The 23,260-nt window shown below is 40.5% G+C and overlaps 1 protein-coding gene across 4 annotated transcripts in view; it reads right to left on the bottom strand.

Moving 5' to 3' along the window:
• LOC140337570 (low-density lipoprotein receptor-related protein 5-like) overlaps positions 1-23,260 on the bottom strand; it is a 162,788-nt gene that overhangs the window by 29,048 nt on the left and 110,480 nt on the right. For all 4 annotated transcript variants that reach the window (XM_072421267.1, XM_072421266.1, XM_072421265.1 and 1 more), the window contains 5 exons: positions 21,912-22,201; positions 20,841-21,067; positions 11,142-11,326; positions 8,862-9,185; positions 7,375-7,577 (listed from right to left, as the gene is read on the bottom strand). In XM_072421267.1, the coding sequence (XP_072277368.1) occupies positions 7,375-7,577; positions 8,862-9,185; positions 11,142-11,326; positions 20,841-21,067; positions 21,912-22,201 (1,229 nt within the window). The remainder of the gene's footprint in view (positions 1-7,374; positions 7,578-8,861; positions 9,186-11,141; positions 11,327-20,840; positions 21,068-21,911; positions 22,202-23,260) is intronic.

Below are 23,260 nucleotides of genomic sequence, written 5' to 3' on the forward strand. Positions count from 1 at the left end.
TAAATAAAGAGAGGAAATAAAGAGTGGCTTTTTAAAGGCAACATTCAAGATAAAGTGTTTTATTGAACAGTGAAAAAATGGACTCCGGACTATACAGTGCATAATATATTCGCAAACATTAAATTGTGCAGCAAAATACAATATTGTACAGAGTCCTTGTGTGATTTTTTTGATTGTCTCTTGATCCCAGTGAGTTTCACCTATTGGCGGCTTCTTCAGGGATGTTTTTTGGAGACTGATACTAAACGAGACCAAAAAAGTATAAATACAGAGAAGGGGTAATTTGGTGATATAAATAAAAAATTTAGCATACCTAAAAATCGAAAAAAAAAACATTAAGGAACAAATTCCTGATAATTATTAGTGTCAAGGTATCTATGATTTATCTAGCACATATTTTGTTTTCTTATCAAGGTATAGACACATACGATCGCAATAAAATGTTATCAAAACCATCTCATAACATCAAATAAAGTTTTTCAGGAGCATTCAAAAACTGTTATCATTAACATATTACATAATGCATAACACATTGTCAAAGGCATCTCCACATATCAAAAACTTTTCTTAGGAACATTCAAAAAACACTTCCAACGTTTAAAAAGTTCACTCTATTAATATATCATATTTTGGTACTAGTTATAAAATATAGTAGTATCAGTGTGCCACTTGTATTTTGAAAGTGCATACGATGCAGAAACAACTGAAGAGTCGGGACAAAATTTAGTAATAAATGGTAATATAGAAAAACTCACTTTGTAGATGATAGGTGTAAAGGGGTCCAATGTATAGGCACTGGTTCACTTGCCCAGAAAATTATTTTCTATAGGGATGGTCATAGGTGTTTTTAGATTGTGTGTTAATGAATACATCAAAAGAAGCAGTTTGATGATCAAAAAGAGAACTTATGTTTGGTAGTATGTAAGAAGGACCTACTTGCAGTAGAGGTTGGTTTGATAGATGGATTGATAGGTCCAATATTTCTAGGGTCTGATCTAAGTCCAAAGGGTTTGCTATTCAAATAGCAATAGCAAATCTCCCGAGGTAAGGGTTTGTCATTAAAGCAAAAAATTGTCAGTATTATGAAGTATCCAAGGGGTTAACGCGTTTATGAGGGATAGCTTATCTTACCTTGACCCAGGGAGAGAGGACTTCGGTAGAGTTTCCTAACAGTTGGTTGCCAGAGAGGGAACTCTGTTCAGTGTATTTATATACAGATAATAGGATTCAATTCACGTATACAAAATCCTAATGCGCATGCAGTGATTGTGTGTTGCGCCTGCGTGAACCTATGCGCATGCGTAGTTTTAGGATGTTGGTGGGGTAATGGTGTCTGGGACACTTCCACCCTATATATCGCCCTATGTAGGTCCACATACAGGACCAATATAATAACATAGAAAAGATACATAGACGACGTCCTGATCGTGAGGAATGGACGGACCAGCACCCTACAAGAATTTTTCTCAAAACTACAAGTAAACGAATAAAACCTCAAGTTCACTATGAACTACTAATATTAACAAGTCCCTTTTCTAGACACCTTTATTAGAACAAACAAAGGTAAAATAACTACAACACTGTTTAGAAACGAGACAGCGGGTAACACAATCCTGTATGCGAGTAGCGCACACACCCTGTTACTCTGAAACGTAGTATACCTTTCAGTCAATACCCAAGGCAGAGGCAAAACTGTACCAGACTAGAGGACTTCAAAACAGAAGCAAAAGCCCTTCAGTAAAGACTACTCACTAGAGGCTACCCCAAAAAACCCCTGAAACAAGCCTATCAAAAAACCCTAAAGTTGGATAGGATTACCTTAATCAACAAATTGAAAACTACCAACAAGAACGAACCACTAAAAATTATAACTACCTTTAACAAACAACACAAGATAATATCAGAAATCTTGTCCAAACATTGGAAAATCCTATTGATTGACCCCAAACTCATTAAGTTTCTCCCATCTACACCAAAAGTTACCTAGAGAAAGTCATTTTTCTTGAAAGACAACCTAGTATCGAGTCACTACATGGGTGACCTTGTTAATCCACACCTATCAGTATCAGGTACCTATGCATGCGGTAAATGCAGGCAATGCAACCATATAAACGAAAAGCAAACTATCATATTACCCAACAAAATGACGCACATAATTAAACACTATGTTGATTGTACCACCACTGGAATCATATACTTAATTTCATGTAAATGCGGCTGTTTTTACTTAGGAAAGACCAAAAGAGCGTTCCGCAAACTAATCTATGAACATATAAACAACTTCAACGCTGGCAGAATGACCACGCCAATCGGCTTCCACGTAGGATCAAAACATAATTTCGATCATTTCATCAAGTTTTCAACCCTGGAAAGAGTCTCTACCAAATCAAGAGGAGGTGGCATAGACCAGGTTTTACTACAACTTGAATCTAAATGGATATTTACCCTGAATGCCACTCAATACCCCGGTCTGAAAAAATCACGTTTTTTCCTTCAAACCCTATTTGTAGACATAACTGGGATCTTTCTTTTGATCACCCTCTCTCTATGAACTACACCAACCCACCTACTGGGTCATAGATCTCGTGTACTCCACCATGTATTTTGTGTATCTCATGCTATTTAGAAATTTTATGTTGTGAAGTTTGGATAGAACATATTTTGTATATTTTAGAAGGTAAAAATATGTGGGACCACCTTTAGGTCCAACTGCACCGATACCCCCTCGTTTAGCCACCCTGTTCTGTACAAAGGTGACTATGACCCCTGATCATTCCAGAAACTCCCCAGGGGAGTCTAGGGGTGAAGCCTGTATTGGTGGGGTCTCTCTGGGGTTTAAGAGAACATAATTTCAATATAATAATCAGACCAATCTACTACATTACCTATATGTTTCATCTACTAAATGTTTTATTAATGCACAATAATTTACCCTTATTTCCATTTCTTCTAGCACTTAATACCCCATTCCACAATCTACCTTTTCTTATACATCCCTACCAGCGCTATACGCGTGTATTCACGCAAGCACACATAGCTACTCTAATAAAGTTCTTCTCGCATAATTGTTTCCCACACTTGCGCGAAGTTCTGAACATGTGCAATACAAAGTTTTAGTCAACACCATATCAACTATGGGCAATATTTAGGGCAGAAGTGTCTCAGACCTCATTACCACACCAACATCCTAAAACTACGCATGCGCGTAGGTTCACGCAAGCGCAACACACAATCAGCAAATGCTCCCTACTTCGCGCATGCACAGTAAGATTTTAGATACATGAATTTAATCCTATTTTCTGTGTATAAATACACTGAACAAAGCTAAAGAGCTCCCTCTCTGGCAACCAACTGTTAGGAAACTCTATACCCAAGTCCTCTCCCCTTGGGTCAAGGTAAGATAAGCTATCCCATATATATGCGTTAACCCCTTAGATACTTCATAATACTGACAATTACTTTTTTGCTTTAATAGCAAATCCTTACCTGGAGAGGTTTGCTATTGCTTTTTGAATAGCAAACCCTTTGGACTTTGATCAGACCCTAGAAAGATTGGGCCAGAAAGATTGGGCCTATCAATCTATTAAACCACCCTCTACCGCAAGTAAGTCCTTCTTACATACTACCAAACATAAGTTTTTTTTTTTTGATCATCAAACTGCTTCTTTTGATGTAGCCATTACCACACAATCTAAAACACTTATATCCATTCCTATAGAAAAGAATTTTATGGGCAAGTGAACCAGTGCCTATACATTGGACTGTTTATACAACTACTATCTACAAAGTGAGTTCTTCTTAATTACCATTTATTACTATATTTCGTCGACTACCTCCTGGAAAAATATGCACACTATTAAACCCCTCCCCTCCTTTGTACCCTTTACAGCTACATTACGTTCAAAAAACCTTACTTCCTTTGGATAATCACCTGATTTGTTTTTAATACCTAATCAGTGAACACCTCAACATCTCTTCAGACATTTTTCCATTCTATAATACCTATCACTTTATTATAACAGTATGTCCAGCAAACTTTATATGAACTAATCATTTCCACCAGGGAACTATTCCAACATCCTACTAATGCCAGAGTACCTGATTCTTCACCTAACAAAGTTGTTTCTGCACCTTATCTAATTCCAAAATACAAGTAAGTGACACACTGATACTACTATATCTTATAACTAGTACTAAAAAAGGATATATTCAAAGAGTGAACTTTTTGAGAAGTTGGAAGTGTGTTTACCTTTTGAATGTTCCTAAGAAAAGTTTTTGATATGTGGAGATGCCCTTGACAATATGTTATGCATTATGTAATATGTTACCGATAACAGTTTTTGAATGCTCCAGAAAAACTTTATGTTATGAGATGGTTTTGATAACATTTAAATGCGACAATATGTGTCTATAACTTGATAAGAAAACAAAATATGTGCTAGATAAACTTTAGATACCTTGACACTAATAATTATTAGGAATTTGTTCCTTAATGTTTTTTTCGATTTTTAAGTATGCTGAGTTTGTAATTTATATCACCAAACTACCCCTTCCCTGTATTTATACTATTTTGGTCTTGTTTAGTATTAGTCTCTAAAAAACATCCCCTGAAGAAGCCAAAAGGCAAGACGCATTGGGATAAGAGACAAACAAAGAAAATCACACAAGGACTCTGTACAATATTGTATTTTGCTGCACAATTCATTGTTTGTGAATATATTATGCTCTGTATAGCACAGGTGGACTCTGCATAGTCAGGGGTCCATTTTTTCCACCATTCAATAAAACACCTTATCTTGAATGTTGCCTTCAAAAAGCCACTCCTTATTTCTTCTCTTTATCTTCACAAAGAGAAACTGAATGGCCAATTGGCACTGACCCAAATATATTGCCTTTGTGAAGGAGGACACACTTTAGGCTCCGCTTTGAGCTATCGATGAATGGTCGCCAGTTCAGTTGAGTTGTAAATTAGAAGTCCCAATTCCTCCATTAAACAAGGTATGTTATGGCAATACACAAAGCCACTGTCATTTCCAAAGTACTGCAGAAATGCAATTTCTTTGGCTCGAAAATACGATACCTTCGTTCCTTTTTCAAGTAAGTTTTTCTCAAGTAGTCTTGACGCTAAGAGTTCTGAAGCCTTCTTTGATAGTCCCAAATCACGTGCCAAATCACTCAACTCATGCTGATCAAATCCCTTACGAACAGAGTCCTCTTCAATTTCAAACTCTTCATCATGGTTGTGACCTAGTTCATCACCATATACATAGGTAAATAGTAATAATAGTAATCATGTTCTTCAAGAGAGGGTAGTGTAACGAAAACCAGCACTGGGATTTCATCTGAGCAGGCCATTGGGCGTATAGCCGATGGTAGACTTAGATACTCTATGTTACATTTATTTTTCTTGTTATACGAGGGGGTGCTGAGAAGTTCCTGGCTTTGCCTCCTTCCAGATGAAATAGAAAAATTAGTGTGGGGGCATATGGCAGCCTAATATCTTAGTATGTAACTGTGCAAATATCAGGTCTTTGCGATTCTTAAAACAGTTTTTTCTTTTAGTGAGAAGCTGTGATGGCAGAGGCATAAGCAAGTTTCACGTCGTTGGGAGTTACGGCCCGTCATGAAGTTTTTGTTTCTCCAGGTAAAGTCAGCAGAGGACATTCACACTGAGATGTCACAAACACGGGGGCAGAATTGTCCTTCCAACAGCACTGTCAAATCCTAGGCATTTCTCTGTTGAAGATGAGCCCCGCAGTGGGCACCCCCCAACCTCAACTGTCCCAGCAACCTGCGATGCTGTCCATGAGCTGATTATTGAGGACCGGCGAATTACCACAAAAAAAATAGCCCAGATACTTCAAATCTCACGGGAGCGTGTTGGGTTTGTTATCACCACTATCCTGGACATGCGCAAGCTTTCAGCGAAGTTGGTGCCGAAATGTTTGAACAGTAATCAGAAGAGGGAACAAGTTGAAGCATCCAAAGGCGTTTTGGCCTGCACAGGACTTTTTGGCTAGGTTGGTGACTGAGGATGAAACTTGGCTCCACATCTATGATCCTGAAACCAAGGGACAGTCAAAGGAATGGCGCCACAGTGGGTTCCCGTGGCCGAAGAAGTTTCGAAACCAGAAATCGGCCAAAAAAGTCATGGCATCCATTTTCTAGGACAAAGATGGTATTCTGTTGGTTGACTACCTACCTCAGGTCTCCAGTATCACCGGACAGTATTATGCTAACCTCCTGGACCAGCTGAAGGAAACAATTAAGACGAAACGCAGTGGAGGTTGACCAAAGGGATCCTATTTTTGCAGGACAATGCGCCTGCGCACATGTCCATCGTTGTGGCTGCCAAATTGAACACCTGGGTTTTCAATTGGTTCACCATCCCCCCTACTCACCTGACCTGGCCCCTTCGGACTATTATCTGTTCACGAATTTGAAGAAACACCTGAAGGGGCAACATTTTGAGGACATTTCTGACGTCAAAGATGCTGCTGAAAGCTAGTTTGCGGCCCAAACAAAGGACTTTTATTTGAACGGTCTAGAAAAGCTGCAACTACGCAGTACCAAGTGCATCAGTCCCAGGGGGGAATATGTTGAATAATGTGTTATTTCATAACTCTGGCTCTCTTCTTTCTGGGCAAAGCCAGGAACTTCTCAGCAACCCCTCATATCCTAACGTTTTCACTATAGAAAAGTACCAGTCAGTGAAATGATCTCCTGGCTCTCAACAAACCATAGGTATACCAAATGGCATCTTATCATGTGTTCCCTTTGTCCACATCTGTAAACCCTCGACACACTGTTTGCACACATGTGGGGCCCAAGACTTATCTTGATCGCCAAGTTTAACTTGCCAAATAGGCTTGCTTTACAAATGTCCTGATGTTCGCTCCTTAACTGGGAATGGTGAAACTGCCACAGATATAACAAAATGAATCAGGGTTGCTTAGGCACTTACGACGAGAAACACCAGAGCCAGACATGATGTGTAGGAAATACGTGTGTAAGTAGAAAAATATATTTTGCTTATTCACTACGTAGGGCAGTGCACAACCTCTGACCACACTGTCTTGCGTGTAAATGAATAGCCTATACAAATCTTCAAACCTGAAGTGATAGAAGAAAACTAACTGCACTTTCAGAATCAGTCAACAAAAACTGTGTTCAAAATTGTTACCTAGTGTTATGGTTGCCCACAGTGCTACATTAAAAGAAAGCCTCATCAATTCAAAAACTATTGCAACAGTAGATTGTAAAGAGGCATTGTACTGGAAAAGGACCACTTTCCTATTAAGGTAATGGATGTTTATCTAACTTAATGAAGAAGTATAAAAATTAACACACACAGCACAATAAACAGAGCCCCACCTGTGTGCCATCATCTTTGGCCCGCTTGATTACATTCTGTCGACCATCCACCCAATAAATGAGTTTGTCTACAGGATCAAAGCTGATTGCTTTGACATTCCTCAGACCATGGATTGGCAAGATGATATCTGGACTCTGCTGTTCATCCACTAACATCCGATTGATGGCTGTCCTCTGGCTAAAGAGCAGGAAATTGGTGGGCACTGAAAATAATAATAAAAAATGATTTAATGATTCAATGAAATAACACAATAGCAGTCTTTACCAAGGCAAGACAATTTATAACAATATGTCTGGGCCTATTATGTTAAAGCAAATTCCTGTAGATCTTGCCTGCCAACAGGGCTGATACAATAAAATGAAAATTTGGAAATAAATATTTATCATTGGCCAGGTAAACCCTTGTCAGGCAAATTTTGACTAAACTCCTAAAAGACATAAATTGTAATTTAGTAAATGTTAGGGGTTTAATTAGGTAGTTTAGATAGTAGTAACTGTGAGCTAAATGTATTTGTGCCTTTCAATCAACAAGTTTAGTTTAGGGAACAAAAAACACAAAAGCTGACTTTTGACTGCTATTTGTAAACAGCAATTTTACTTTTGATTTGTTTGCTTTTATTAACTACTTGCTATTCTTCTTATAGGATAATCATATTCTACACATGAAGTTGAAGCACTTGACAGCTTTAATCTGTCAAAACTGACAGTATAAGACTGTGACAATATCACCAAAGGAAATAATGCTTGCCCTACAAAAACAGACACATGTATTGCTCTGGTCCATTGGATTTATACAGATGTGAGTTAAAGGAAACCTTTACAGAGAAAATTTGTAGGCAGCCATCCGTGAACTCCTGAAAATGCTACATTCCTGGCTTTCACATTGCTTCTTATTTCTTCTTAGTCAGTAGATTTTTTTGGTCATAAATTATTAATGCCCAAGACAGGCAACTAGTTTTTTCAGGAGGTAAGCAAAGATCTTTACCTGCACATCTGTTCTAGGCCACTGATTGAAAACAGCAAGAGGGTCTAAAGCTATGTACACACATGCAATGAATGTCACCACTAACAATTGAAAGTGATGATTTCTAGTGACAGTAGGAAGAAATTGTGCAATTAATTTTATCAGCTACGAGGAGGGTAACACAAATCTAGGATCTATATGTAGCTAAAATGTGACTGTGGGAACTGTTTGGAAAAAAAAAAATATTTTATTCTGAATACGGCTCCTATCTCCAAAGTATTAATTGCTTTTCAAATCACTTCTGCCCAAAAGATGAAAGGATAACCACTGAAGAAAAAAAAACTTAAGTAATAAGTAAACTTAAATAATTTAAAATTTTAACATGTAAAGAGACTTTGAAGAAAAGTGCGGATCTCAAAACTGATGTAAAAAGGAAATATTTTAGCTGTGTCCCAAAAACAAAATAATATGTAAGATAATAAAACATTCTCAAACTGAAGTTATAAACTTTAATAATGCGTACAGCTGCAGTTCCTGTGGTTGGAGTCCAGAGTGTAATGAGAGGAGCAGCTACATCTGTATCCATTTGGCACTGCAAGGCAGAGCTGAGCGCAATGTCCATTGTTCTGCATGCATTCATTGGCACCATCCTGCCGTGAGGAGTGGAATACCAGTATGTCCATAACAAAGTCCAAACGACCTTGGATTAAAGTGCGATTCTTTCCATTAACTTTGTCTGCTCTTTCTATGCTGTGCAGATTCCAGTCAGTCCAGTAGATAAAATCACTGTATTGGGTGAGCCCAAAGGGATGAGGAAGGTCATCTGCAATTATCTCCCGGTGCTGACCTGTGGATACAAAGTTCACAGATAATTTTTTTCCAAATAAGAAACTGTAGGAAAACACTAATGGTATGTACAAAAGCTGGATAAAGAAAGCAAATTCATGGTGGTGTCCACAGCAGTTTCTGTGATTCTTAAAGAAATTTACTGTTCAACTAATTTGATTTATATATGCAGCTTTTCTCTTTGCCGTTCCATTATTTTCTTAAGTAAACATGTTAGCTGCACATTGATGCTACCACTGCTAAATTCGCAGCCTGCAAATGCTAGTTGTCTACCTGTCATGTCACATTCTGGCTTTAATATTTTGAGTTGCTTACCAAAAACAAGTATGTCTGACTGAACAATGACTTTCTTAAAATATATGTACCAGTGTCTTAATGTACTGAGAACATTGGATTTACATGATAGGCAGGCAACAAGCATACGTAAAGGATTTTAGCAAAAGTTACTCCACAAGTTCTTCAAGAAGTACTGTAAAACGCAATTGCACGGAAAAGCACAAATATTTAGCAAATCAGACAAGTATTGCCTGGAAGACAGAACAAAAAGCCAAGAAGTCCAACTGCTTGATAAAATTTAGGATTACATAATATGTTATATTTAGATACACACAACCACTATGCGGTCTTGAATTTTAAACAGTAATACATTCTACTCGTAGCACAGTATATATTTGTCCTGTCTCTCGTCTCCAGCAACATGATCTGTGGATTATTTTTGTAATCTGGGCAACTACATTTAGAAAAGACACTCTGGCTATACCGTAAACATGTATGTCTGATTTGATCAAGTATACAAATTTAGGTGTAGGAGAGAAAAAGAAGGGGGGGGGGGGCAAGGGAGGTACAGAGACAACTCTGAAATGGAATCAATTGTAATTGCATAAGCTTTTCAGAAAGGACTACCCGAGTTTAATCTTCAAATGGCTCAGCCAGGGATTTCAATCATATTTGACTGATCTTGATTACGATCTTAATTGATTGACCTGTTGGTACTATAAACATGGAACCATACATTCAATGTCCTAAACCAAGTCATGTTTGAAGAATGTTTTTTCTTCTAATTCTATGTTATGGCCAAGTCCAAAAATGCATTCCTGTATGTGTTCAGTTTAGCAACTCAATAACCAAGACTATTTTCTGAAAGAAGCTACACATAAGACCCTTTAGGCTTGGTCAACACAGATGTTTTCCCCAGCGTTTAACCTGAAGCTTCAAAAGACCATGTTTGAAATTACCATGCATTCCAATGGGCTAATCTACACAAGGGCCTTTTGTTGAGGCATGTTTTGAGTGGTAAGGAGGGGAAACGCTTCTATTGATTTCAATGGGGGTGTTTTCTAGTGTTTATAAGTGATTGAAACATAAACGCGGGAAAAAGGGACATAGACGTTTTCCAGCGGTTTAAAGACAAGCTTTAAAATGCTAGTAAAAGTGAATAAAAACGTATAAAATGCAGTAGAAACGTTTACATGCTTTTTTAAAATCGTCCGTGTAGACCCAGCCTTAGTGATGGAAGATGTTTAACACAGAGTAGAACCTAATAGATTAACCCAATGTACAAGCTGAAAAGGCAGAGCAACTAGAAACATGACAGACGAATGCTGGATACTTGAAAAAAGCCTAAGAGCATAAAAAGGAAGTCAACATGGGCTTTATTTAATACAGCAAAGCCCTTGACTTTGTCTACAATGAAAAATTATGGAATGTCCCTAGTATAACTGGTATATCAAATTTTTTTTCTTTTCTAAAGAACCTCTTCACTAATCAGGAGCCACAGCCATGAGAGAAAATAGATTGCTTACTTTTCACCATACTTCTTCAACCTCTATACACACACCTATATTACAATTAAATATTTTTTTTAATTTTAAAAGTAAAAAAATCGAAAGTATAATGTAAACACAAATATTATAAGACATGTTAACCATCACAAAATGTCCATCTTGAAAATTATTACCTAACATGTTGGATGACTGGATCATGTTTGTGTCCAAATCGGTCCAGTAAAGCCTTTGGTCAGCATAGTCAATGGTCAAATCATTGGCACGGCCCAGTTTGTCCACCAATGTGATGATGTTTGTTCCATCCATGTACGCTCGAACTATTCTTGGTCTTCCTCCCCACTCTGTCCAGTACATATATCTAAAAAGAAAATACAATTAGGAATGAACACAAAAGTGAACACAAAATATTAGCCATTTTATAGGTGTCTTTAAAATAAAGACTACCTACATGGTTTGTTATTACATGCCAAGTTACAAGTTAAGCAAGTAATTACACAATTAATACATATATGTAAATGTTTTACACAGCCAAAAGAATTACACACCTGCTTCAGCTCTACTACTTTTTTTATAATCTACCTGCTAAATGGACAAATGTGGAAAAGATGCAATGTTCAACCTACAAATCGGTGGCATGCCTTGCAGGTTTTAGAAAATCTAGGCATTGTCACAAGACCTTGGTAAAACAGTAAACACTGGAATTATCCTAAATTATTCTTTTTTGTGCATGCTAGCAAAAAAACAGTGATGTATCTCATATGTTCATGACAGTATCACCCTCTAGCTCATTAGATATCAAACTACTATCTGTTTTACAATCATTTATTACATTGTTCATTAAGGCTGAACAGTGGGTGGATGCAGGAGCCTAATCCATCTGGACTGAACCCACACAGAAGAGCTTTTGTGTCACAACGAGCACTGTAAGGGAAACAAAGGATGCTAGGAAGTGTAGTTTTTCTAAGCAGTGCATGAGATCACAATATACAGTGCACTGTTCTACCTTCAAACCGAATGTTCAGATCCTGAACTTGCAGAAGAAGTGCTTCCAGAAGAAGCACAGTGCTAAAACAATTAGAGCATTATTTGAGGAAAAAATGGAAGGTTTATTGCAAATACATAAAGGGACTGGACCAGGGAGTAATGAAAAAAATAAAAGGAGTCCTGGTCTGAAAATTCATGTTTTCTTTATGATGCACCTGACCAGGTGGATGGCCATGTGCATCATTTACCTAGGAAGGAGAAAGCAATCATGTGGAAGAAATGCAACTTAAAGGATCTGTTTTTAATGTCTTGGTGCCAGATAGCAAAGGACCCCTTCACAAGTATTGTGGAGTCCATGCCCAAAGAGTGAATGATCAGTGAATAAATTCTGTTGTACAAAATATAATTTCTATCCATAGTCAACACTATTACATTTGTAACTGGCCAGTTAAGAAACTGAGTTTTTATTGAAGAATTTTACATATACAACAAAAGAAACAAGACAAAAAGAACAGTTATTACCATAGTATACAGGAGCAATATCAATATAATAGCAATACTATACAATAACATACAAATATGTTATTTGTTATATATATATATATATATATATATACATATACATATATATACACACACACATACATGTACATATAAAAAAGCTACAAAAAGAAATTAACAATAGTGGAGTACAAATCAAACAATGTAGTCCTAGGTAATAAACATGGCAAACCAGGGGGTTCCCGTATACAAAACATGACATCACACCTATATCACCTATATAGGGGGAGAGAGGGGAAAAGGAAATGGGTTTCTGAGGCGATTTACTGTAGGAGATGGGGGGAGCAAAGGAGACCATCATATCTACCAGTTGGGCATAATAATCATCCCATGGCTCCCAAACCTGTTCAAATTTGACAGTGTTCCTGAGTAGAGCAGTAAGGTATTCCATCAATCGAACATCCTGAATACGGGCGTATAAATCTTCTAGTGATGGAGGGGAGACAGATATCCACTTAGTGGAGATCAGGGTGCGAGCCGCTACCAAAATATGTGTAGTGAGCCTAGATGCGAGGTTGGAAAGACCTGTGAAGTGCAATCCCAGCAGGTGATGTAGTGGATCTAGGATGGATCGACATTTGGTCACATCCCCCAGTAACTGGTTAACCTTATCCCAGTAACTTTTTATAATGGGACAAAACCAGAAAATGTGTTCTAGAGTCCCGCGGTGGGACCTACAGCGCCAACAGGTAGGGTAAGCCTCTAGGAACAGCCTATGTAACACATCTGGGGTGTGGTACCATCGAAACAAAATCTTATACAAACTTTCCTTATAAAGGGTACAAATGGAGCTTTTATTTGCCGCTTCCCAGATGTCAATCTATTCCTCCCCATCAAGGGTGCGACCTAATATAGTTTCCCCAAGTACACATATAAGCAAATTTACCAGCAGCCTCCCTCGTTGACACATGGAGAAGACAATAAATGGAGGAGATAAGGCCCTTGGTGTAAGGACCAGCTGCACACAACCTCTCAAAGGAAGTCATTTGAGAAAATCTGGGTGATTGCTGAAGAGAGAGGACATAAGCTGCGTACACACTGCCAATTTTTGTCGTTGGAAAGGATCTTTCACGATCCTTTCCAACGACAAGGGAGTGCACGATGCATGAACGGTGCTGTACATACAGCACCGTTCATGCTCTATGGAGAGGGGAGGGGGAGAGCGACGGAGCGGCACCCTGCTGCGCGCTCTCCCCTTCACTTTCATTACGACCGGCTGTCGTCCATCGTCCGTGGATCCGGCAGGTCGGTCGTCCGGACGATGGACGACACCGACTGTACACACGGCAGATTTTCGCCCGATAATTGGCCGATGCCGATTATCGGGCGATAAAAATCTGACGTGTGTACGTAGCTATAATGTCTGATCTGCAGGTATGCAAAGAAGGAGGTACGGGGGATGTCAAATTTCTCCTGTAATTCTGGGAGGGAAAGTAATCTCGGCTCTACGGGATGCAAGATATCCTGGATATGAAAAAGCCCTCTCTCTCGCCAGGGTTGCCACAAAGATCTGGTGAGACTGTCGGGTATCAGGGGGGTGTGTATATTAGAGGTAAGTACCGAGGCTGGGGCGGAAAGGCCACACTTAAGTTTGTAGGCTCTCCACATATTTCTCATAAACAGTAAATCCCTATCTGTCAATAGCATTGAAGAACTCCAAAGCATCACATTGTGGTGTAGAGCGGCAAGCCAGGCCTTTTCCAACTCCCGGCAAATACTGTAGGAGAATAATTTGGTCCATGCGGGCAAGAATCGGAGATGAGTTGCTATATAATATTTAATGAGGTCCGGGGCCACAAGGCCTCCCAGATCTTCTGGGTCAGATCCCCCTCTTATGTGCCCAAATAAAATTCAGAAATGCAGCCTGTAGCTTTTTCAGGGTCAGAATAGGGACCTGGACCGGGAGGGTCTCAAATAAAGGAGCTTGGGTAAGAGCATCATTTTCACAGATGCAATACGCCATTCCATTTGTTCAGATAATTGTATATCTCCTGGAGTAGCCGGGGAAAGTTAAGGGCATATAGTTGGCGATATGTAGCTGCAGTTTGACTGCCTAGGTAATTCAATCAACAATCCCGCCATAAAAAAAGAGAAGCTGCCTTGCAACGCTGAGAGTTGTGAGAGTGACGTGTAGTGGTAAGGCCTCAGTTTTAGAGGAATTCATCTCATAGCCTGAGGCAATACCAAAAGTGTGCAGTTCAGCCCACAGATTCGGGAGGGTGGTAAGAGGCTGTGTCAGTGTAAGGAGTACATCATCTGCGTATAGCGAGATTTTGTAGGAGGAGCCCTTCACTGGGACTCCCTGAATATTGGGATTAGATCGGATCTTCTCTCCAAGTGGTTCAATACTAAGTGCAAAAAGCAGGGGGGACAAGGGACATCCCTGTTGTGTTCCAGGCTGATGGACAGGTGTAGAGAGAACGTATAGCGCCCACAAACAGTCCAAAGAACCCAATTTTAGCTAGTGTGGAGAACATGAATGGCTAACCAAGACGGTCAAACGCTTTCTCCGCATCTAAGCTGAGTATCAGTGAAGAGAGTTTGTGTTTGTTGAGTATATCAATAATGTTGATTACTCTGCAGGTATTATCACTCGCATGGCGAAATGGGATAAAGCCTGTTTGATCCCTGTGCACTAGGTATGGCATATGTTTGGAGAGCCTATTTGCTAGAATTTTAGAAGAAATTTTGAGATCCGAATTTAGCAATGCAATGGGCCTATAATTAGCGCAATCTAAGGGGTCTTTACCTGGTTTGGGGATAACGGTGATGTGGGAACATGACATGGAAGGGGGAATAGGTTTACCATGTAAAAAATCATTGAATACATCTACTAGGTGGGGTAGTAAATCTGGCAGAAAGGTTTTATAATATAAGTATGGTAAACCGTCAGGACCTGGGGCCTTATGCGAAGGGAGATGAGAAGTAACCTGCGAAATCTCCTCTTCAGTAATGGGACTGTTAAGATGTTCCAGGTGTTCCGCCTTCAAGCGGGGAAGATCCAGTTGCGCTAAGTAAGAGTCAATAGCGGATTGTAAAGTTGAGCCCATATTACTTTGTGCCTGATGCACTGTGTGGTACAAATGTGTATAGTATTGTTCAAACGGAGAGGCTATATGGGAGGGGTCGTATCTAAGTACACCTTCCTCGTCCTTAATGGCCATGGGGGAGGAGTTAATTTGTGTGTCTCTCAGTTTTCGTGCTAATAGCGTATCCGCTTTGTCGCCCTTGTGGTAATAAAGCTGCTTAGTTCTTTGCATCAGCCAACTAACATTTCTCAGCTCCAGGGTCCGTAATTTGGAGCGGAGAGAAGTCACCTCCCGCAAATGTGCCAGGGACGGACTATTAGCAAGTCGTCCCTCTGCCACCTTCAAAGTCTGCTCTGTCAAAGCGCACTGTAAATTGGAGTTCTTTTTAATACGGGAGCTTAGGGCCACACATTGACCCCTAACCACCGCCTTGTGAGCTTCCCAGAGGGTGGAGGTGTGTGCTACTGAGCCCTTATTCTCAGTAAAGTAATTTTGTATTCCTGTAGTAAGTGATAATTTAGTGTCTATGTTTTTAAGGAGAAAATCATTCAGTCTCCAGTGGCAGATCCTAGTCTAAAGCTACGTACACACTTCCAATTATTATCGTTGGAAAACGAACGACGAACGATCCTGCACGGTATCTACGAACGATCGTACAGCACCGATCCTGCACATAGAGATAACGACACGATCGTTCGTAGATATTGTACACACAATAGATACGATCGTTTGAACGTTCATTACGCATGCTCTGACCATGGACGATCAACGAACGACCGTACACACGAACGATGTTCAACGATCATCGTCCAATCCGATCCGCCGGTCCGGTCGTTCGTTTCCAACGAGTTTCCTCGTTCGTCGGCGTCGTTGGTTAATTTGTTACGAACCATTTTTTGCCCAATCGATCGTTCGTCGTTCGACTGGAACGATAAAAATTGGAAGTGTGTACGCACCTTTAGAGGGAGTAAAAAAAACCTCTAGGGTTATTGGGGCATGATCCGACCATGAAATAGGATGTATATCTGCAGAGGTACTATTTCTCAGTAAAGGCAAGTTAATAAACAGATAATCAATGTGGGTGTGCGTTTTGTGGGGAGGAGAGTAAAAGGAGTATTGTCTGCTGCTGTCATACAGTTGATGGCGTCTGATAAGCTGTCTAAAAAGTTTTGATTGCTGCAGAACAGAAGTGTAAACATAGACATTCTGTCCTGAGTAGGGGAGAAAATAGAATTAAAGTCACCTCCAACAACCTGATAGGTGTGAGTGAACTCCTCCAGAAGGGCCAGAGTCTTAGTGATAAACCTAATCTTACCTGTGTTGGGGGCGTAAAGATTGCACAACGTCAGAGGGACACCTCGAAGGGTGCCATGCAGGATAAGAAACTTTCCCTCAGGGTCAGTAATTGTGCGAGTGGGGGAGAATTTAAAAGAGTCCCGAATCAAAATTGCAACCCCCGCTCATTTGTTAGAGGGAGAATTAGCCACATGAACTCCTGGGTAATATTTGGAGGCAAAATTAAAGGTACCCGTGCTATCGAAATGTGTCTCTTGTAGAAAAACAACCTCCGCTGATTGGCGTTTAAATTCCCTAAGTGCTAATTTCCCTTTAGTGTTGGAGTTCAAGCCCCGCACATTGAGGGATAAAATTCTAGCAGCCATAACAGAGCGAGATAAAGTGAACCGTGCATAGACCCCTCCGTTGCAGATGTCTTAAAGTACACATCAAACATTTGCTCTAAAGTATATTTTAGAGGATAAGAAAGGTGGGAAACTAGATAGGTAGTGGCAGGGGAAGACAATCACAATAAAAAACAAAAACATTTACATAAACAACAAACCAGGGTAAGATAGTCGCGACTTTGCGACCATGGAGTGCCCAGTATCCACCGGTTCCTGTGCCTCAGAAGGGGGCAGCAGGGAACAAACACACTTGACAGATACCTCAACACTCCTATAGGGGCCAGGGACCCAACAGTCCCCGGAACAATCACCAGACAAATTTCTGGTCATCATGACATTGGTGGCACCAGCTAGAAAACATCAGCATAGCCTCCGTGAAAGGGCTCCCCAACATAGCCGAACAAATTGGTCCCGGTGCAGGGCCCCCCCAAGAGGCAAAAAGAGCAACCTAAGAGTATCTATATAGAAGGGCAAGTATACAACATAATACAGCATATGAGGGCAGTACTTTTAGAAAAACGAAACCAAATATGGCAATAAGTAGTAAACTGCAGTGTAGTAAGGCATATTCATTAATGGCCTAGGCCAAATCGCAGACCAAGACCTGTGCATAAACCAGCAATTACAATCAGGACAGCAGTAGGGCAAACATAAGCCATTCAGCAGTCTACAAGAGGCAAGAGGTCATAGTAACTTAGCAGGATGACAACGCACCCAGGCCAAGGGCCGTAGCCTCTGAGGTAGAGCATAACAAATAATAAGTAACGCCAATCAAGTATTATCCAGATACAAATCAATTCTACTATAATGAACAGTAAAAAACTTTAGCTCTATAAGATCATATAAGGCAAAACATTAGTGGGTTAAGCATCAATTTAAGGAGCAGGGCAGCATTGTAATCTAAGATTGCATCTTAAGATCAGAGCAGCATTGGAGATATAGGGGCCAGGCCCAATCAAAGCTGTCCACTGTCTCACGGAGGAGGAGGTGGAGGAGAACGCCAGGCCCGGCGTCCTGAGCGTTTCCTGGACGTGGCCGTCTGCCAGGGTGGGGATGAAGGGGGCAAAAGATCTTCTGACTCCCATCCAGGAAGTTTGGGCAGGGCTATTCCCATATCTCGGCAGAAGACAGGTAAGTCTACAGGGTAGCGCAGAATAGCCGTTTTCCCCTCATGGTGGGCCGTTAAGCAAAACGGAAAACCCCAGCGTGAGGGGATGTGATTGTCCCGAAGCAAGGTGAGGAGTGGTTGTAGGAGACGTCTTTGCTGCAGGGTGTGCCATGACAAGTCCTGGAAAAGCTGTAGAGGGGCCCCATCAAATTCCAGATTGCGCATATTCTGTGCAGCAGCCATGATCTCAGTTTTCAAGTCTGCATCTGCTAAGAGGCAAAGAACATCACGTGGCCTTGATGCCGAGGCAGATTGCCAGGTGGCTCTGTAGGCGGTAAGAATTCCCACTTCTTGGAATAAAGGGCGCCCCGGGAGGCGGTTAAAAAAAGCCTGCAGAACATCAGATCCGAGTTACGGGTGGCTTCATGCAGCCCGCAAACTCTTAATATTATTCCTGCGGCCCTTATTATCCATATCCTCTATGTGACAGTGTAGATCCCTGATCTTCAAATGATAATCTCGAGATTTGCGGGTAAGGAGCTCAATATCCCCCTTAGCTTGGTGTAAATTTTCATCTATATCTTCCACTCTCCCGGCCAGAGATTGCAGGTCAGTACTGAGGACCCCAATTTAAGAGCGGAATGTTGCCTGAACTTCAGTTATCAGTAGTTGAAAATCAGCCTTAGTAGGCAACATCTGAAGGTAATTCTGCCATGTGGAGGGTAATACGTCCGCCACAGGTGCCTGACCTTGTTTGCGAGGGTGAAGTGGCTCCAAAGGGCCATGGGTCCCTGAAGGACCTGTCCCATAGGACAGACCTGGTATGCACGATGGGGGGCCCAGGGGGGGAAAGTCAGCCTTAAGCGGTTTGTAGGAAACCGGTTTAGTTATTGCATGGGTCCCCGCAACTGTCCCCTCCATGGGAGAGGAGATCGCCCCAGGTCTAAAGGCTAATGGCACAGTATCATCCAGGGACGAGCAAGGGGCATCAGGTGAGGAAGAGATCTCCCCATCATGGTGAGTCCCAGGAGAGGGTGAGCGCCCAGAACAGGGGGAGAGACTCACCCCAGTAAGATCCTCAGCTGTCTGGCCATCCGTGTCACGATGCAGGGTGATCTGGCTACCCACTGCCAAGCCAGGAGAGGTTCCAGCCAGGTCCGCTGCTGAGAGATGGTGGTGTGCAGCCGGAGACTCCTCTGCACGCCACGTGTGCTGAGGAGAGTAGGAAGCCGGCGCCATCTTAGGATGCTGGGGAGCCGCAGGAGCAACTCCTATAAAGGCCCAAATTGAGGGCTGAGAAGAGTCGTGATGCTGTGTTGGGGAGGGGGGAAGCCTCCCTCCCTTAGATCGCTTCTGCTTGCCCATTTTCAAGCGTTGGGTGCCGGCGGAGCTGCAGATCTCACGCTGGTGCCATCAGAGCAGGAGATTCAAGCGGCCATCTTCGGAGACCGCCAAGCCACGCCCCCTGGCCTTAATTTTAAACAAATATATGCATATAGTTGTAGTCACTTAACAGGTAATATTAACACAACCTTCTACACATCCAAGCAGGAGACCATTATAAAAGTTTTACCAAGGTTTGTGCCTTGGTTTCTACCTCATGCTGCATAATTACATTCTAAATGACTAACTTTTCACTGGTTCCAGACTAAGGACATCCAATTGCCATTGGTTAAGGTTACGTACACATGTGTAATGGTTCTTGTCCGATAATCGGTTCAGGGCTGATATCAGACAAGAATCTTACGTGTGTACAGTGCTCACTGCCCATTGTCCAAACGACCGTCCTGGCGGATCCACAGATGGTGGACGACGAACGATCGTAATGTAAGTAAAGGGGAGAGGACAGCAGGGTGCCGCTTTGCCTTTCCCACCCCTCCCCTCTCAATATAGCAGAACGGTGCTGCATAAACAGCACTCATTCATGCATCGTGCGGTCGTTTGTCATTGGAAAGGATCGTGAAAGATCCTTTACAACGACAATTATTGCATGTGTGTACTTAGCTTAACAAACACAACTTTCACCTGAGGATAACATACAGGTTATACCTTACTGATCAGGTGCTGGTGTCAGGATGTAATACTTGAGTACAAAATAGACTGGTTCCTATTTTCTTAAATAAGTTGCCAAATGAACATGTATCAAATCCCTAAAACAAAAAAAAAGCTGGATGCATTAATGCAATTTTTCAAACTAGTTTTCTTTATTTTTACTTGGCAATTCTGTCAGTAACACACTTTCAATCTAGCATGTCAATACTCAATCACTGTAACAATACCAGGAGAACAAAACCAAGGTAGGATTGCAGAAAACCTGGATGAATCATATGCATATGTAGTCCTAAGTAATTGCTAAATGATGTAATGTATAAGTAAGCACAGGCAGAGAGCATTTAATAAAATGGAAAACCCTTTATTCTATACTATATATACCATTTTAAATAAATATTCTAAAAGTATACATTATTTCATATTATATAGAAATCTTAAAGTATTTGTCCAGCTCACCCTTTTGCTGGATCTAACGCAAGAGATCGTGGATTGTCCAGATCTTTCCAAATTAAAACCTGTCTGAAATGTCCATCAAGACAGGATACTTCTATCCGGTTGGTTCCGGTGTCCGCCCAATAAAGGTTTTTTCCCATCCAGTCAACAGCCATTCCTTCAGGATAATCAAGGCCAAACTCAATTATGTGTTCCACAGAGCTTCCATTCATAAAAGCTCTGCTTATGGTCTACAGGACAAAGAAGAATAAGTGAACAGGGTTTTTAAAAAACAACAGCGTTATGAATGTGATCACAAAACAAATGTACGTAAAATTTATTAGGGGATTTGACAGGTGTTAGCAAACAGCTGGCTTGCACAAGTTGACATGCACTATAATATCTCCATGATTAACCTAGTCTACACCTCTGGGAAATGCATTTCAACCATTTGCATAATCTTTAAAAATTACTATATTAAGATCTATAGAAGAGGCTGAATAACAGACCAGCCTGAGACCATGCATAAAGCTTCTGAAAACTTGTCTGTAGTTCAAGCCTAGTATATTTGGATGGGCATTCTGCTAAAAATCTGGGCTAAACAAATATTCTCTAAACATATGTGTATTTTTGCCTGTACTTCCTTGTATCCAGGAACATATGGTAATTTACGCTACTGCTTTTAAGCCACTATTGTTCACCCTCTGTAGTTTTCTGCAGGCAACATGTAATGGATAAATCTGCTACGAGCCACCCACAGCTCTGCCTTCTGCATAAGCAGTGACACTGCTGCTTTCAATTTTGTGACTGAAAAATTATTTGGTGTTTTTCTGTTTTATTTAAAGTTTGTGCTTTTTGAGGATTATTATTAAATGAAAAAAAAAATTTTATTCAGAATTCAGCTTTAAAATGGTTGGCAGATGTGAACACATTTGTGAATTAAATCACTAAAGTATAGCTTGGTAAAATGCAGATGAAGAGGTTTTTTTAATGTATTTTCTCACCTTTAAAAGTTGCCCATAAATAAATCAATTAGAGCTAATTTTTAATTTGGTGACTAAACAGGACTAGCAGACATCCAGAATATTGTGTTACCTTTAAAGTGATGTCAGTCCAGTAGATCCTATTATCAGACACGTCAAAATCCAAAGCAGATGCCTCTTTTACCCCAGTAAGTGGGATTGCAACATTATTATTATTTGTTTCCAAAGAAATTCTGTGAATTGCTGCCCTGCTAGTGAAAACCAAGAAGGCCTCAGGAATAATGCATGTTTTCATGTCACCAAGCAGTTCTAATCCCATTGGACAGGAACACCGTATGCCACGAGGAGTAAAGAAACAAAGGTGACTGCAGCCACCATTGTTATCTGCACATGGATTCGTTCCTATAGGTATTAAAAAAATAAATAAATAAATAAATCAGATCAGATAGATCAGATAATCAAAATAGACAATTCTAAACTTTTATTTTCTGTAGAATTTATTGAGGAATAACAAACGCATCATTTAATGATTAAAGAATGATGACAATTCAACAGAATCCTTAGGAAACGCTATCTAATTGGAAGATTGCAGGAAATTTGCACAAGTGAACTTTAGCTGTCTAAGTATTACAAAGCACAACCCCGCCCAGCAAAGGCGGTGGCTCAGATAGAGATGTCTGCCCCCAAGCGTTCTAATTCTGTCAGTTTTTTGATGAAAAAAGTGATCCTTTGTGATTTTTGTACATATTGTGGGCCTGTAATTCTTAGGATTAACTCCCGGGTATGATAATTATATTTATTATACTATAATCATAAATTATAAAATAATAAATAATTATAAATAATTAAAAAAAATAATGAAATAATAGACCACAACAATCTAATTTATTAAAAAACTAATTTATTCAAAAATTTCAAAAGATCAGGGATAGTAGTGGGCAAAATGTAAATCAGGGCACTGGGCAATGATGTTTGGTGCACTGGAATATGCACTTTTATTTTCTTTATATGTTGTGTAGTGTTTTTTACTGTAAAAACCGTTTAAAAGCAGATTACATTGTAATCTGCTTTTAAATTTCCCGCCCGGCCACCCCTCCAGGGAGATGCAAAGCACAATGCAGAACTTCTGCATTGTGAATCGCATCTTCGGGGTGATGTGAGCAGCAATAGAAAATTTCGGGGGTGGTGCCAGTGGTGATTTCCCGCTGGCACCAGCCCCAGAATTTACTATTGCTGCTCGCATCAACATTAGATGTGACGCGAACAGTGGCGTGGCCGGGACCCTGGGCGGTATTTCAAAGCAGATTATTCGGTAATCTCCTTTCAATTTCCCGCCCGACCTTGCCCCGATTCAGAAACATTCCAGCATCAGAGCGGGATTCATTAGATCGCCGCTAAAGCGCGGGGCGCAGGTAAGGGGGGCTTGTTTTTTTACCCCGAGTGTGACTCAGGATTACCGCT

The sequence above is a fragment of the Pyxicephalus adspersus genome, chromosome 9 (genome assembly GCF_032062135.1).
Source record: "Pyxicephalus adspersus chromosome 9, UCB_Pads_2.0, whole genome shotgun sequence".
Lineage (NCBI taxonomy): Eukaryota > Metazoa > Chordata > Amphibia > Anura > Pyxicephalidae > Pyxicephalus > Pyxicephalus adspersus.